General features: G+C 40.7%; 1 protein-coding gene across 4 annotated transcripts; it reads left to right on the top strand.

The window, feature by feature from the left end:
- The first annotated feature begins 3,923 nt into the window (after window positions 1–3,923).
- LOC306920934 (C-type lectin domain family 17, member A-like) lies at window positions 3,924–12,776 on the top strand. 4 transcript variants are annotated; one of them, XM_079497928.1, is made up of 15 exons: window positions 3,925–4,046; window positions 6,021–6,142; window positions 6,737–6,902; window positions 6,982–7,090; window positions 7,330–7,603; window positions 7,812–7,892; window positions 8,027–8,139; window positions 8,277–8,386; window positions 8,695–8,806; window positions 8,939–9,216; window positions 9,512–9,595; window positions 10,284–10,424; window positions 10,533–10,666; window positions 10,939–11,048; window positions 11,475–12,776. In XM_079497928.1, the coding sequence occupies exons 10-15, from the start codon at window positions 9,057–9,059 to the stop codon at window positions 11,605–11,607; spliced, it is 762 nt and encodes a 253-aa protein (XP_079354054.1). In that variant the 5' UTR covers window positions 3,925–4,046; window positions 6,021–6,142; window positions 6,737–6,902; window positions 6,982–7,090; window positions 7,330–7,603; window positions 7,812–7,892; window positions 8,027–8,139; window positions 8,277–8,386; window positions 8,695–8,806; window positions 8,939–9,056; the 3' UTR covers window positions 11,608–12,776. The 4 variants fall into 4 exon arrangements, with proteins under 4 accessions (XP_079354056.1, XP_079354054.1, XP_079354053.1 ...); XM_079497927.1 differs by having other exon boundaries at window positions 8,695–9,216; XM_079497929.1 differs by lacking the exon at window positions 3,925–4,046 and adding an exon at window positions 5,590–5,639 and having other exon boundaries at window positions 8,695–9,216.
- Window positions 12,777–13,818: the final 1,042 nt, after the last annotated feature.

Raw genomic sequence — 13,818 nt, forward strand, 5'->3', positions numbered from 1 at the left:
ATAGGCGATTTTGTAGTTATAGCGTGCAAAAACACAAAAGAGTCTGTATCTCGGTCAATCTTGGGCAGAAATGAAAAAAGAATTGTCTGCAGGGCTTTCGCGCGATGTGGAATCGAATGACATCACCGAAAATACGTGTCGAAAAAGTGTTGCATGGTATCCAGGCCCCCAGTAAGACTCTTTCTCAATAATGACAACTTCTCTATTTTACTTCTCAATAAGGCCAACTTCTCTATTCTCTCTCTCACACAATAAACTATAAAGGTCATTGACCCTTTAAGTTCAACTAGGTGTTTCTGAAGGGTTCTCACTGCAAAAAATAATGAACTTAGCAAGAATTGCCAACTTATATCTAGCCATACTAGATTATTGATCTTGTTTTAATAATGATATACTAAACAAGAGAAAATTGTATAAGAGGATTAATATTGTTTTTAGAATATATTTCTTTTTTCTCTTACTAAGTTATTAAATCTTCAATCAAATAATTGTACATGTACATCAAGCTAAAATTACTCTCTGAGAAAAGATTGCAGCCACAGTGTGACTTTTAAGACAATTTGTAGTTGTAAGTACTTATTTTAAGACTACCAAATAACTGCTTTCACATTACATATTGAAATGTTTCCAAACACTTCTGTTGTGTCAACATCACATTTAAGGCCTTTTCAGAAGGGCAGCGACTGACGTGCCTAGTGATTCATTTTCAGTGAGAGCCACAGCCCTGTGAAATTGTTGCGTTCATGCTCATTTTGTGCACACGCCTGCATAGACCGGCCTGGATTGTGTTGAGCTTTATTTTTATTTTTATGCTACGCGTCCCTTGCCCCTCATGAGCAGACTTGGAGTTGATCCAGGTGACAACGCCTGCATCACACACTCCCTGTCTGAAAGGACCTTTATTCATATGTAATTCAGTACCGATTGGCTTTCAAAGTGCAAGATCAGAGTACATGGAATAAAGGATAGCAAATTGAAACCATCCCATAACAGGAAAGTTTATCTAAATATAACATGTCAGTGGATCTCAATGTGGGGTTCGGGGACCCCCTATAGGGGTCCTTAAGGTTCCAGTTGGTCAAAATTAGTTACTGGTATTATAGGCTACTATAGAGCGTCGCAGTCCCGCCCCCTTGAGAGACCCGGAAAATAAATCACCGTTCATTTTCCTCATAGACTTTTCAAAAAGTATTTATTTAAAGACGTTTACGCCGCGGACAAAGCCAACTCTTGTCGTGACAAATCATGACAATAAACACAATGTTTTGGGCCAAACAAAGAATTAGAAAGTAGCAAAAAAGGGTTATAAAATACGGGGTTATTTTTGTACCCAACATGTATATTCATTTTTTATTCATTCATTGATTGATTGACTGATTGATTAAATAGGCCTACTTTATAAGAATGTAAAATATTAAAATTGACAGTAACCAGGATAATAGCAATTGACAAATTTACAATTTAGGCATTTAGCAGACGCTATCCCGAGTGATTTACAGTAAGCGTTTAAGTTCTGCAGAAATTGGCCTCATGGTGGCGCAACAACAGGCAGATGTGGGAAATGCAGGGCAAAGGTTTTGTCTTGGCCTCTAGGGAGTGAGCATGCAAAGTTGTACACAGATCGGTGCAATTATAGGTAAGATTCAAGAACATGAATTGGTCTGTTATAGCGCCACCATGAGTCCTCTTTTTTAAGTGGCATTTCTTCCTCTGCCTAGTGGTAATGTGTGTGCATAATTTCACGGAAATCGCACACTGTGTTCATGATTTGAGGCATTTTGTTCAAAACGGACAAATCTGCAGAACTTTGAAAGGCAATCTTAGCCAATGGCGATGGAATATGGGGACGCGGAGTGGTCTGTGTTGATCACATGACTATAGAGATGGTGTATACTGAGTTGCGTGATGTATGGATAAACTATGTACGAGTAATATAAAGAAATGTGTTTTGCAAAAGTCGGCCTCATGGTGGCGCTATAACAAGCTGTTGTGGAAAAATTGGTCAGAGGTTCGTCGTTGGCATCCAGGGAGTGTGTGTGGAAAGTTTGGCATCGGCAGCGCCAACGGTGCCGGAGATTAGCTGTACACACAGACGGACGGACGGAGTGCAAAACATACTCTCTCACCATGCCTTCGGCCTGGTGGAGACAATTAAACCCAAAAACTGTATACTGTATTTTTACAGGTCATTTTTCTGTTATAAGCCTATCTGTATAATATTTTTCTTACCATAGTTCCATATTACAATACATCAAAACAATAAACAATGATATTATTGCAGTCTTAATAAATATACTACCTTACTGTGAAAATAAATGTCCTTTTGACATTGCTATGAAAATTCCTGTCAAAATATTTAGGCCTGCTCATATTGTGTGCGTGCGTGCGTGCGTGCGTGCGTGCGTGCGTGGTGGTGGTGGTTGGTTGGTTGGTTGGGGGGGGGGGGGGCTCTGCGCGGACAATGCGCATCTGACGTAGTGAGTAGTGACGTCACTTATCAGGAAGTGTTTGCATCGTTGGAAAAAGCCATAGGAAAAAGCCCGCGCAGGCTGCTGCAGCAGCAGTCGAGACTGACATTTTGTCGGGACTCCCGCGGGTCACGGGATTCCCGCAGGATTCACGCGGGATGGGATTAATATTTGTATTAATCCCGTGATCGGGACGGGACGGGAATGTAAATCAACAGGAGCGTGCAGGATCGTGAATGACATTTTCAACTGGTCGCGCTGCCAACCAAAAGAACAGAAGCGCCCATCTTTGTTGTAGTCATCTTTCAGTGAGCCAACACTCTTTTGACTTGCTGACGCAAGTCAAAAGAACTACATACCCCATCAGTGCTAATGCTTCCAGGCTCCGCTGAGTCCGCTCCAACCGGGAGAGGATGAAAACTTCCTTCATGCAATCCAGTGGACGTTTCATTTAATATGAAGACATCGCAGTGCGGCCTTGCATGATTCTGCATCGCGCCGGTGATGTGATATAATCGATTATTTATAGCCAGATCATCCTGATGCATTTGTTTCCCCTGGCAGTGGCAACTTGCAATTGTGATGCTACGTTAGCTACATGCTAACGCTGTTACTGTTGGCACTTGCTTGGCTCCCTGAACAGCTGTCTTAGGCTGAGCGAATGTTCAATACATCGTCTCCCTTCTTTCTTTGATTGATTGATTGATTGAAGAATTTATTAACAGTTTGCAGAATTACAGTACATTTCAAGCACAAACTCAATACAAAGGCTGTTAACTGTGAGTGGACGACCCAATTAAGCATTACACTTGTTTCCAACAGGGTCCACCATGTTCAAATCATCTAAACATTTAGAGACGTACAAATAGACACTTCTATAGACAGAACAGGAATTCAGGAATTCAGGAATTTCTCACAAACGAGTCCCATACACCAGTGGTTCCCAAACATTTTCATGTTAAGGACCCCTAAATCAACATTTATTAGCCCGCGGACCCCCATTTGAAAATATGCCAGGGACCCCCCATAAGAGAAGATCTGTATTACGTTTATTACTGTGTGTGTAAAATATTTATATATGTTTTTATTGGCTATTATATATCTCAAAAATTGACAAAGCACTTGTCAACAGTCAGAACTGTTCTTGGTTTTGTTTTGATATTGATATGAATAGGATATACTGTATTTGGTAGTCAAAGTTAAATCCACCATTGCCCACTTTATTTTATTTTTTTGTATTGGTAGGCTATCTGTCTTGAGAAGCAGGAAGCGATAGATAGATACCGGTAGATAGATAGATGGATAGATATAGAATAACTTTTCCTAGAAAAAAAAAAAAACAGGAGCGGGATGGGAGCGGGAGTAATTTCGAGTGGGAGCGGGATGGGATCAGGAGTCATTCTACAGGAGTGGGACAGGATGGGATTTTGTTTTTTACTCTGGCCCAGGATTGGGACAGGACAGGATTTTTTTCTGCAGGAGTGGGAATCCACTCCCGTGTCAGTCTCTAGTCCAGAGCAGTGAGAGGAGAGGAGGATAACCAAAAGGATTACTTTCAGTGTGCCATTACATTAAAAGGTTTGTGTTCATTTGTATTTGTCTATGCCACCAGACCACCACGTTGTTGTTGTCTACACAATACACATGCTGGAAGCTTCATTATCCCAGTAGCCTACCAAGCAAGCAACCAGTTTGCAGTGCTAACGAGCAACATGCTAACGTTTTGCTAACGCCAGTCAATGAGACATTGTGGTCTCAGCAAGCTGTTTAATGTAAACTTGCTGTTCTGTTGAAGTAGTAGTTTGGTTGGCATGTGTATTTCTGTTATGAAATATATGGAGAGGATGTTTCTGGATCTAAATGCTACATATATAAGCTACTCAAATACAACCAGAGTACTACTGTGTCCTTCATGGCTATTATACCATAAGTGCAACACTAACATTTCCCCAGCTTTAGCATTAGTTGTTTATTCCGGTAGTCAACATGGCAAACATAGTGCTAAATTAACAATGAACAAATGCATTCAGTGGTTTCTACTTTGTAGCAACCATGAGCTCACTGTGTTGGCTATTTGTTAAAATAGTTGAATAAATTACCCTAGCAGTGGTGTTCAAGGCATGCAAACATTTTTCTAAAACTTGTTTGTTTCTATATCAGTGATGCTCAAACTATTTCATATCAAGGACCCCCAGAATGATATGTATTTGGCCAACGACCCCCATTTGAAAATATGTTTTTCCAGGGACCCCCAGAAGCAAATATTTGAGTCAAAAATAGCTCATATCTAGCCCGTTTCCGGACCCCCCGGGTTGAGCTCCTTTGGACCCCTAACCCGTAGGGTCCGGTATCACCGGCTTCAAGCGACATGGGATGCAATCTGATTTACCCTGACTTACCCCTGTGCTGCGGTGTGGGTGTCACGCTGACATATTCCAAAAGAACCATATGAACGCTATAGGAGACAACGAACCTTCTGACCCCCCCCGCGAACGGCTCAGAAGGGAAGTATTTTTAATGTTTGTACGACCGTTTTGGCAGCTCTGAAATTCTCTCTTGTTGACATCCCATTGTACCGCCTCCAGCATCTCGGTTGGCTAGCTGCGCCTCCCTACGCGCCTCGTAGGCGCAGCTAGCCAACCGAGATGTCAACAAGGAGGGACACAAGAGAGAATTTCAGAGCTGCCAAAACGGTCGTACAAACATTAAAAATACTTAACGGCTTCTGAGCCGTTCACGGGGGGGGGGTCAGAAGGTTCGTTGTCTCCTATAGCGTTCATATGGTTCTTTTGGAATATGTCAGCGTGACACCCACACCGCAGCACAGGGCTAAGTCAGGGTAAATCAGATTGCATCCCATGTCGCTTGAAGTCGATGATAAGGAACCCTACGTAAAGTCATCAAAATGTCAGAAACTTTAACGTAGGGTTCCTAAAGGAGCTAGCTCATATCATGCTATGAGCCGAGTGCCGCGCTATGAGCTTGTAGATCTGCTATTTTTTTTTACAGCTAAAAATTAAAATAATGTTTAAAGTGGTTAAACACTATAAGGCAACACAAATTCAGGTCTAAAGTGCTTTGTTTTTTTGTTTTGTTTTTTAAGATCAATGGATGGCTTTGTCAGAGACACTACACAGTAGCAGCTGACATACCTTATTGATAGTCTTTAAGGTATAACTATTTTCTAGGGATGTGCCGATGAGACATTTTGGTCGATATCCGATATAATTAATTGCTGTTATGGCCGATATTACCAATGTCTTATGACCTCTTTCTGTATTGAATAATTATAATAACTTTGTCCATAATGAAAAATACATGTAACAGCCTGGGTATCTGTACTGCAGGCTTAGACAAGTCTGATTTAACTTTAATGCCTTTTTTATTTAATATTGTGAGCTTGTAGATCTGTTCGAGCTGTTACTCTGGTCTTGTTTAGCTGTAAAGACAATCAGACCGATCAAATCAATGCAGATTAATAATAAAAACAACTAGAATCGACCGATGTGTTTGGCGATTAATCTCCCATCATTACTATTTTCATATTCACAGCAGTGGCTCAGGGGTAGAGTGGGCAGTAGAGCAGCCTGATGGGAACCGTGAGGTTCCCAGTTTGATCCAGGGCTCCCCCAGAGTTGGTGTCGAAGTGTCCTAGAGCAAGATGATTTGTGACGGTACCTACCCATTCAGTGTTACTGAAACTTTTTTATTCTAATACATTCCATGCAATTTGCCCCATATGTTTTGCTTTCTGACATTTACCTATTTGCTAGAAATAATCACTTTACCCCTTTGCACAACACATGTACCAAAACACATTTTGAGTAGTGTTTTTAGTTTTATGCTGATCCCCCGTTTGCTGCAGACAATGCTACAGCCATTATACTGGGGTGCGACACATGTTTTACTTAATCTAGTTTGACTCTGCTGGTAATTTTAGTTTTTCTGTGTTTACAGTACTACCTCTGAGACCAAAAAGGCCCAGACTACATCTTTGTTTCAGGGATTCCCTGCTTGGACGACTCAAGCATTGGAATCGTGTGTAATTAACATTTTCTAGAGGAATTTATGCTAAAACAGTCAGCTTGACATAATATAATTCATCTTCCAGCACCAGAGTACTGGACGTCTGTGCGTTTTTATGCCCGGTGTCATCAGACGGTTAAGATAAGAGAGACAAACCCTGTTCTAGCCACATCTTCTGGTCACACTGTAAAAATTAAAATGTGCCTTATCTGTATTCACCAATGATTTTCATTTCTTTACAGGGAATCCGGTACACCCCAGGATGGGGCAAATACCCAGCTGCTGGATTCCTCGAACAGAGGCTTCGGAACACCATAAAGGGGCTGAGAAAGAGGCTGAGGTCACAGAGCACACAGCAGACACCGCCACAAAGTAATGAACGTGGTGATCATAGGACACGCATACCAGGTAATTGTTGGAACTGAATTCATTGTTGAAGCATTAGAGCCATATAATCATTGGTAATATTGTGTATTTTCTTTTATAGACTCTACCATATTGGATGAAAAAGCCATATTGCTTTAAGAATGGTTGAGAAACAATTTGCAGCTCCTCAGCCTGGTGGAGCAAAACATGCAGGAAACGGCAGTGTACAGGTCAGTAGGAATGCACTGAGGATACTAGCTGCAGCACTCATCAAATGTAATTTTGCCTATGCATGTGCCTCATGGTAGTGTAGTAATCTGTAGTAGTTTAGATTGTAATTACGTTGATGTACTACACTGTAGCACATCGTCATTACAATCTGAACTACTACAGACCTCCCAAAATAAACTAATTGGACTACTTCTACACCTCACACCTATAGCATAACCACCTCTGCTCATTATGTTAGGGTGGGATGGCAGAGTACAGCAACTTGCAATGGGCCTGGTCTACAAGATACTCAGGGGACCAGTGCCCGCATGTACCTCGTGGCAGCGGTGGCCGAACGGATAGCGGCGCGGTCTAGATACCGGAAGGTTCCCAGTTCGAACCAGCCGTCCGACACGTTAAAATTACCACCGCTGAAATGCCCTTGAACAAGGCATCAACCACTACGATGAAATGTGTTCTATGAGCAGGGCCTGGCTGGAAACAAGTTCTTGAGCTTAGCCCAGATACCCTGGGTAAATATAGATTTCATTTCATTTCATTTCATTTCACCTGTTGTACTACTTCAAAGGCACAAAAATGGCTATCAATAAAGTGCAACTCCTTACCTTCCCTCAAAACTGCCATAAAGGATCACCTGTCTGCAATTGCCCTGAGGACATTTTGTGTTATCCTTTTAACATTCTTGTACAATTGCACTGCTGTACTTTCTGCAAAATGTAGAAAAAAGGGCCAAGTTGATAAGGGGAAACAAGGGTGCAGGAGATTGGCCAAGAGTTCCCACATCTATCCACTCCAGGCATGGTAAGTTACAAAGAAGTTTACATATGAGTGCATATAACGATATGTTATAACAATTGCATTGTTATAATAATCTTTTATCAGTATGTCAGCTGACACATTTGATTTTGTTTTCCTCCATTTGATTTTTTTTAAAGATTGAACGGATCTTGCATGGAGAGGCTGGGCCAAAAACTCCTGACACAAACGTTCCTGTACCTGGCAAGATGCAAAGGGAAAATAACCTCTTCTCTTGATGGATTAACACACGGTAATATATTGTTATATTGTACAGCAGACTATGCAAATGGATATTTTAGCAGGTGTTTTATTGTGTTACTAAATGACATAATCACAGATATGCCATGCCACATTAATACATATTGATATAAAATTGTCTTCCTACAGTTTTGGGGGAACAGCTACCGACACTGCTTCTGCCAACAGTGTACAAAGTTGGGAGAAAAGTGTACCAGCACACTATCGAGGAGTCCAACTTGGTGTTCGACCATAAGCCTGTAAGTTCCTCTGCATATCTAAATGGAAATGTTATTAATTTTAACCGCTTGAACCCAGCATCAATATTCTCAAAGATTTGGTGTAGATGGGAAAACCGTGCCAGCTCCAAGTGCAGTGCCAAGCCATGTCCAGTTGAAGTGGTTTAGAATGTGCCTGACTGCCTGTTATAGAATTATTCAGAAAATGTATTTCTGAACATGTACTGTATAAGACTGCAATCAGTGAACACCATTATCTTGCTTATACCCTTTGCTTTTCGACAGTCTTTTACATTGGTCCATGTATCTTTTTTGTTTGTCTTTCTCAGGTTGGAACAAACTTGGTGCTACCTCCATCAGGTGACGGCGTCAAGACCGTACCCATATATTCTGTCACCATCTCCTTCATCAGGACCTCAGAGGGGTCCTTGAAATTAGGAGGTTTGATAACGAAATGCCGGTGGATTGACACATATTATGGGTCAATCCACCTGATTGGCTGGAAGCAGTGCAATTTCACCACATCCTCATCCTCTCTCAAACTTCCTCTCTTGTGACATGTGTTCCATCAAGCTGTATAAGGAGAGCAGTCTGAAAACCCACTACAATATCTGAAGACGTGTACACCTCAACTGGAGTCAATTCAACTCAGAAACTCAACTCAACTCAATTCAACTGAACTCAACCTAAAATGTCTGAAGACATCTACACCACACCAGAACCGACCGACGACACTTATGAAACCCTCAGTGTTTCTGTCCCTGAGAACACAGCACGGCATGGAGGTATAGAACTAAACGTCTACGAAAACCTCCGAGGTTCTGACCCTGGGAACACAGCACAGCATGGAGGTAAAAACAAAGAATACTACTACTACTACTAATAATAATAATAATAATAATAATAATAATAATAATAATACAATGATTTAAGTAACACATCTATCAATCTTACGCAATAGCAGTTGTCGGCGCAGCCACATCACAGAGCCTCTCTTGGTGCAGCCACATCACAGAGCCTCTCTTGTCAATGCTTTATTGGATGTGTTTAATGGAATTCGCTTTTATTCACATGCGCAACACAATACATGTGCTCTGCCTTAATGTATACAATAATAGTGAAAATGTGTGTGATGTTTACATTCAGGATTTAAGAAGAATGTCTTCAAAGCTGTTGCAGCGTGTGTGGGGCTGCTCCTATTGGCTGGCATCATTGTCCTGGTCATACTCAGTGAGTAGCATTTTATAAACACTACTGTATCTTTATGTCTCATATTTGAGTCAGGAAATCTGGAATAGTTTGATTGATTGATTGATTGATTGATTGATTGAATACTTTAACAGTTTGCCAAAAAGAGCACAGAAAAGTACAGTTCAATACAAAGTCTGATTAGGATTTGGTGTGTATCTGTGGATGAATGTGTGCTTGCGTGTGTGCGTTCATACCTGGCTCCTCCCCACAGTTTTTTGCTGTACAGCGGCGCACACACACACACACACACACACACACACACACACACACACACACACACACACACACACACACACACACACACACACACACACCATGCTTCCAATCCTCTGAACAAACAGAGGTGTGAGTGTGTGCGTGCATGCGTGCGTGCGTGCGTGCGTGCAATAAGTCACAACATGACCTTTAGGAGTGGATTGACGCAGAGCATAATACCGCCCAAATTATAGACATTTGTCCGACAACACCAAAATAAATGACTGCATGTGGACCTTTAGGACCTGGTCCTGTCTGTTAACTGTCTGTCCTTGTGGACACATAGATATTTTACAATGACAAACGCTAGAACTTCAACCCTGTGCCAACCGGACACCTCTATTTGTCTCATTGTCAAATGCAATAAAGTTGGATGTAAACCTAATCAGTTTGTTGATTTTCCTTCTTGCAGATTTGGACCTGACTAAACAGAGAGACCAGTGGAAGACCAGACATGACAACCTGACTGTTCAGAGAGACCAGTGGAAGACCAGTTATGATGAGTTACTGACCAGACATGACAACCTGACCGAACCGAAGAGGATTCTTTGTGGTCAGTGAGACATCACTGTTTTTATACATTCTTATATCATGTTGTTCAGCATTTGTCATTAATCTGATCACATTAAAAACAGTGTCTAACATTATATTTTGTTGTTAGAATCACATGGATTTACATTTGGTGATGGTGTGTGTTACTACATCTCTACTGAGAAGAAGACCTGGGAGGACAGCAGAGCATACTGTACAGCCAGACAATCTGACCTGATGACCATAAAGAGCAGAGAGAAGCAGGTGAAGTGTGTGTGTGTGTGTGTGTGTGTGTGTGTGTGTGTGTGTGTGTGTGTGTGTGTGTGTGTGTGTGTGTGTGTGTGTGTGTGTGTGTGTGTGTGTGTGTGTGTGTGTGTGTGTGTGTGTGTGTGTGTGTGTGTGTGTGTGTGTGTGTGTGTGTGTGTGTGTGTGTGTGTGTGTGTGTGTGTGCATGCTGTAACCTACTCCATCTAGTTGAGACACACATCTAGTATTGTACAGATTGTACTTCAGTAACCAGCTGCTTGTCTGTCCAGGACTTTGTTGGCGGACTCGTTGGCAGAGACAAGCTGCGGTGGTTTGGACTGACCGACAGCGAGACAGAAGGAGTGTGGAAGTGGGTGGATGGAACACCACTGACCACAACGTAAGACTTTACCTTCATTATTCTACTGAGGCCGATTCTAAAAACTCCTTCTAAATACTGACCTAAGTTTTCTGAAAAACAAATATTTATATAGCAGCATCACATTTATTTAATACTGTACATACTGTACAGAACCCCAAGAGGGGTTCCCGTCCAGAATGGGTTAAAGAAAACATTTTAACTACATTTATTTTCAGCAAACTACATTTCACATTATTTCCTCTTCATATTTATTTCTAAATGGAATCAAAGGCTATAATACAACAGTTACTCTGTATCCGTTGTCTATTTCATTGTCCAGTTAATTTGTACGTAAATATATAATGTAATATAATTTGAAGTCATGATTTAAAAAAAAACCTAAACATTCAGATGAAATCCTTGTTGTGAAGGTATTGTAATGTATTAATGTTTCTCCTTCTACAGGTACTGGTACTCTGGTGAGCCTAATGACCTTGGGGAAGGAGAAGACTGTGCTGGGTTGGATAATGGAGGATGGTACGACGCTCCATGTGGGTCAACAACAACCAACAATTGGATTTGTGAAATAGTTTTCTAGAGTTATGCATTAACTAGTAATAGTTGTGTATGTGCAGCACCTGATTAACCCTTTGTGGTCCTGGAGCTACCACCCGCCTGTGGGGGGGTGAGGGTGGGGGGTTTCAAATAGACAATGAGCTTGTAGATCTGCTATTTTGGGAAATGTTCCCCCCATAATAGCCATGCTGGGGTTCAAGAGGATAATTCATATTTCCATTATTCAGATAAAGGGGAGACTATGTAATGTAACATGTAATCAATGAATAACAGCCATCTGTTCCATTTTAACACCACAGACAGATAGATCAATAAAGTGTTTTTGCATGGGTTTGGTCCAAATCAGCTTGTTAAAGGACCACTTCACCACTTTTCAACCTATCTTCATATAATAGGTCCTCACTAATAATTCTCAAAGATTCTCAAAGACGTTTGCCCTTGTTTATTGGTTTTGTTAAATTCTATATTGTATTTTTACTTTATTGTGCTCTGTTTTCCTGTTTGTTTTAACTTGTTGATTGCTTGTTCTGTGCTCACTGTTCAGCACCTCTTAACTTTATTTTGAAAAGTATTTTCTTACTTACTTACTTACTTACTTACTTACTTAGTAATTTAAAGTGGCCAGAAATGTGTTTGCTTCAGTGTTGTTTTTGACAGCAAATTTTGATTTTAGTTTTAGTCCTAGTCTCTTGAATAGTTTTCATTTAGTTTTAGTCACATTTTAGTCACCCGGAATGTTTTAGTGTTAGTCTAGTTTTAGTCGACTAAATATAAGATTTAATCGAACAAAATGTATTTAGGTGGGCCTTGATGCCGTCGTAATGACAGTTTTTTACACTTCTACAAGCCCACAAGTGAGCTTGTAGATCGTCTATTTTCAGCATGCAACTAATTGTAAAATGACTTATTCTGGATCTCTTGTCCACTAGTCCCTTCCTAACATTTTAGTCTAGTTTTTATTTGTTGACAAAATTGTCAGTATATTTACTCTTAGTTTTAGTCATCATAGCTTAGTTTTCATTTAGTTTCCATTTAGTTTTCGTCAGTGGAAAAATGTAGTCGACGAACAGTTTTCGTCTTATTTTTAGTCGACGAAATCAACACTGGTTTGCGTGTGGATTTAATTTAATAATAGTGATGTGTATTAGTTATATGTACAGCACCTGATTAACCCTTTGTGGTGCCTGGTGTTACGACCTGGGGGGGCTGGGGAGGGGTGGTGCTGCTGCTTCGCCATGCGGGTGCTCCCCGATTCACAATTTATTCGCTTTTTGTTTGTGTACAGTTGGAGGCCATCGATATTGTCCTTTTGATCTGCGCAAAAGGACAGTTAACCCATTTTGGGCGGGAACCCCTTTTGGTGTTCAAAACTATTTAGCTATTGAAAAATAGCAGATCTACAAGCTCATAGCGCGCCACTCGGTGGCGCGCTATGAGCTTGTAGATCTGCTATTTTTTGAAAAATCGTGAAAATATTTATTTCAGAAAACTGGAGGATTTAGAAGGATTTTTTTAAATTTTGAGGTCAGGCCTAAATGGGTCAAATGATAAGGGACAATATCGATGGCACCCAACTGTACATCAAATACACAACCTGATGTGAGCTTGTAGATCTGCTATTATTGGCAAATGTCCCCGCCTGACTGATAGGCATGCTGTGGTTCAAGAGGATATTTTCATTATAGAGGGTATGCGCATGACATCATCATCATCATACCCGAAGGTTATGCGGGAACGCCTGCTGAGTGGCACAAAGACTACTTTCTGGCCTTGACAGCCCATACATCCAAACAGCAAAGTCTGATTGCATTAAACAAGGTTAATGTTAATTAAACTCACTTTGCCACTCACTTTATGAATGCGCATACCCTCTATTTATGTAATACATGAAGAATAGCTATCTGTTTTACTTTAAAAGGTAAAACAGTTTGGACTTTGGTCCAAATCAGTTTGTTAAAACAGTGAATGTTATAAATAAAACAGTACATTAACTCTAATTACTGCGTGCATTGTAAATTACTGTTACATTTCAACGTGTAGAATTGTGACACCAGGGAGTTGATATAAACTGCTGTACCTCATATGATAAAGAGTACACTTTAGTAACTAAATTAATGTACAGGATGTGCAGTTTAATATTAAACATCCCTGAGTTTGGACTTCTTTAAATGTAGGTCAACAGATAAGGAACAACTTCAGATATTTACATACTAGTCCATATCTAGACAATACC

The sequence above is a fragment of the Electrona antarctica genome (genome assembly GCF_951216825.1).
Source record: "Electrona antarctica genome assembly, chromosome: 3".
Taxonomy (NCBI): domain Eukaryota; kingdom Metazoa; phylum Chordata; class Actinopteri; order Myctophiformes; family Myctophidae; genus Electrona; species Electrona antarctica.

Coding starts and splice junctions, on each gene's coding strand:
- LOC306920934 (XM_079497930.1), top strand. CDS start 9,057: ATGTCTGAAGACATCTACACCACACCAGAACCGACCGACGACACTTAT. Junction 9,217..9,511: donor GAACACAGCACAGCATGGAG/GTAAAAACAAAG, acceptor GTTTACATTCAG/GATTTAAGAAGAATGTCTTC. Junction 10,425..10,532: donor ACCGAAGAGGATTCTTTGTG/GTCAGTGAGACA, acceptor TTTTGTTGTTAG/AATCACATGGATTTACATTT.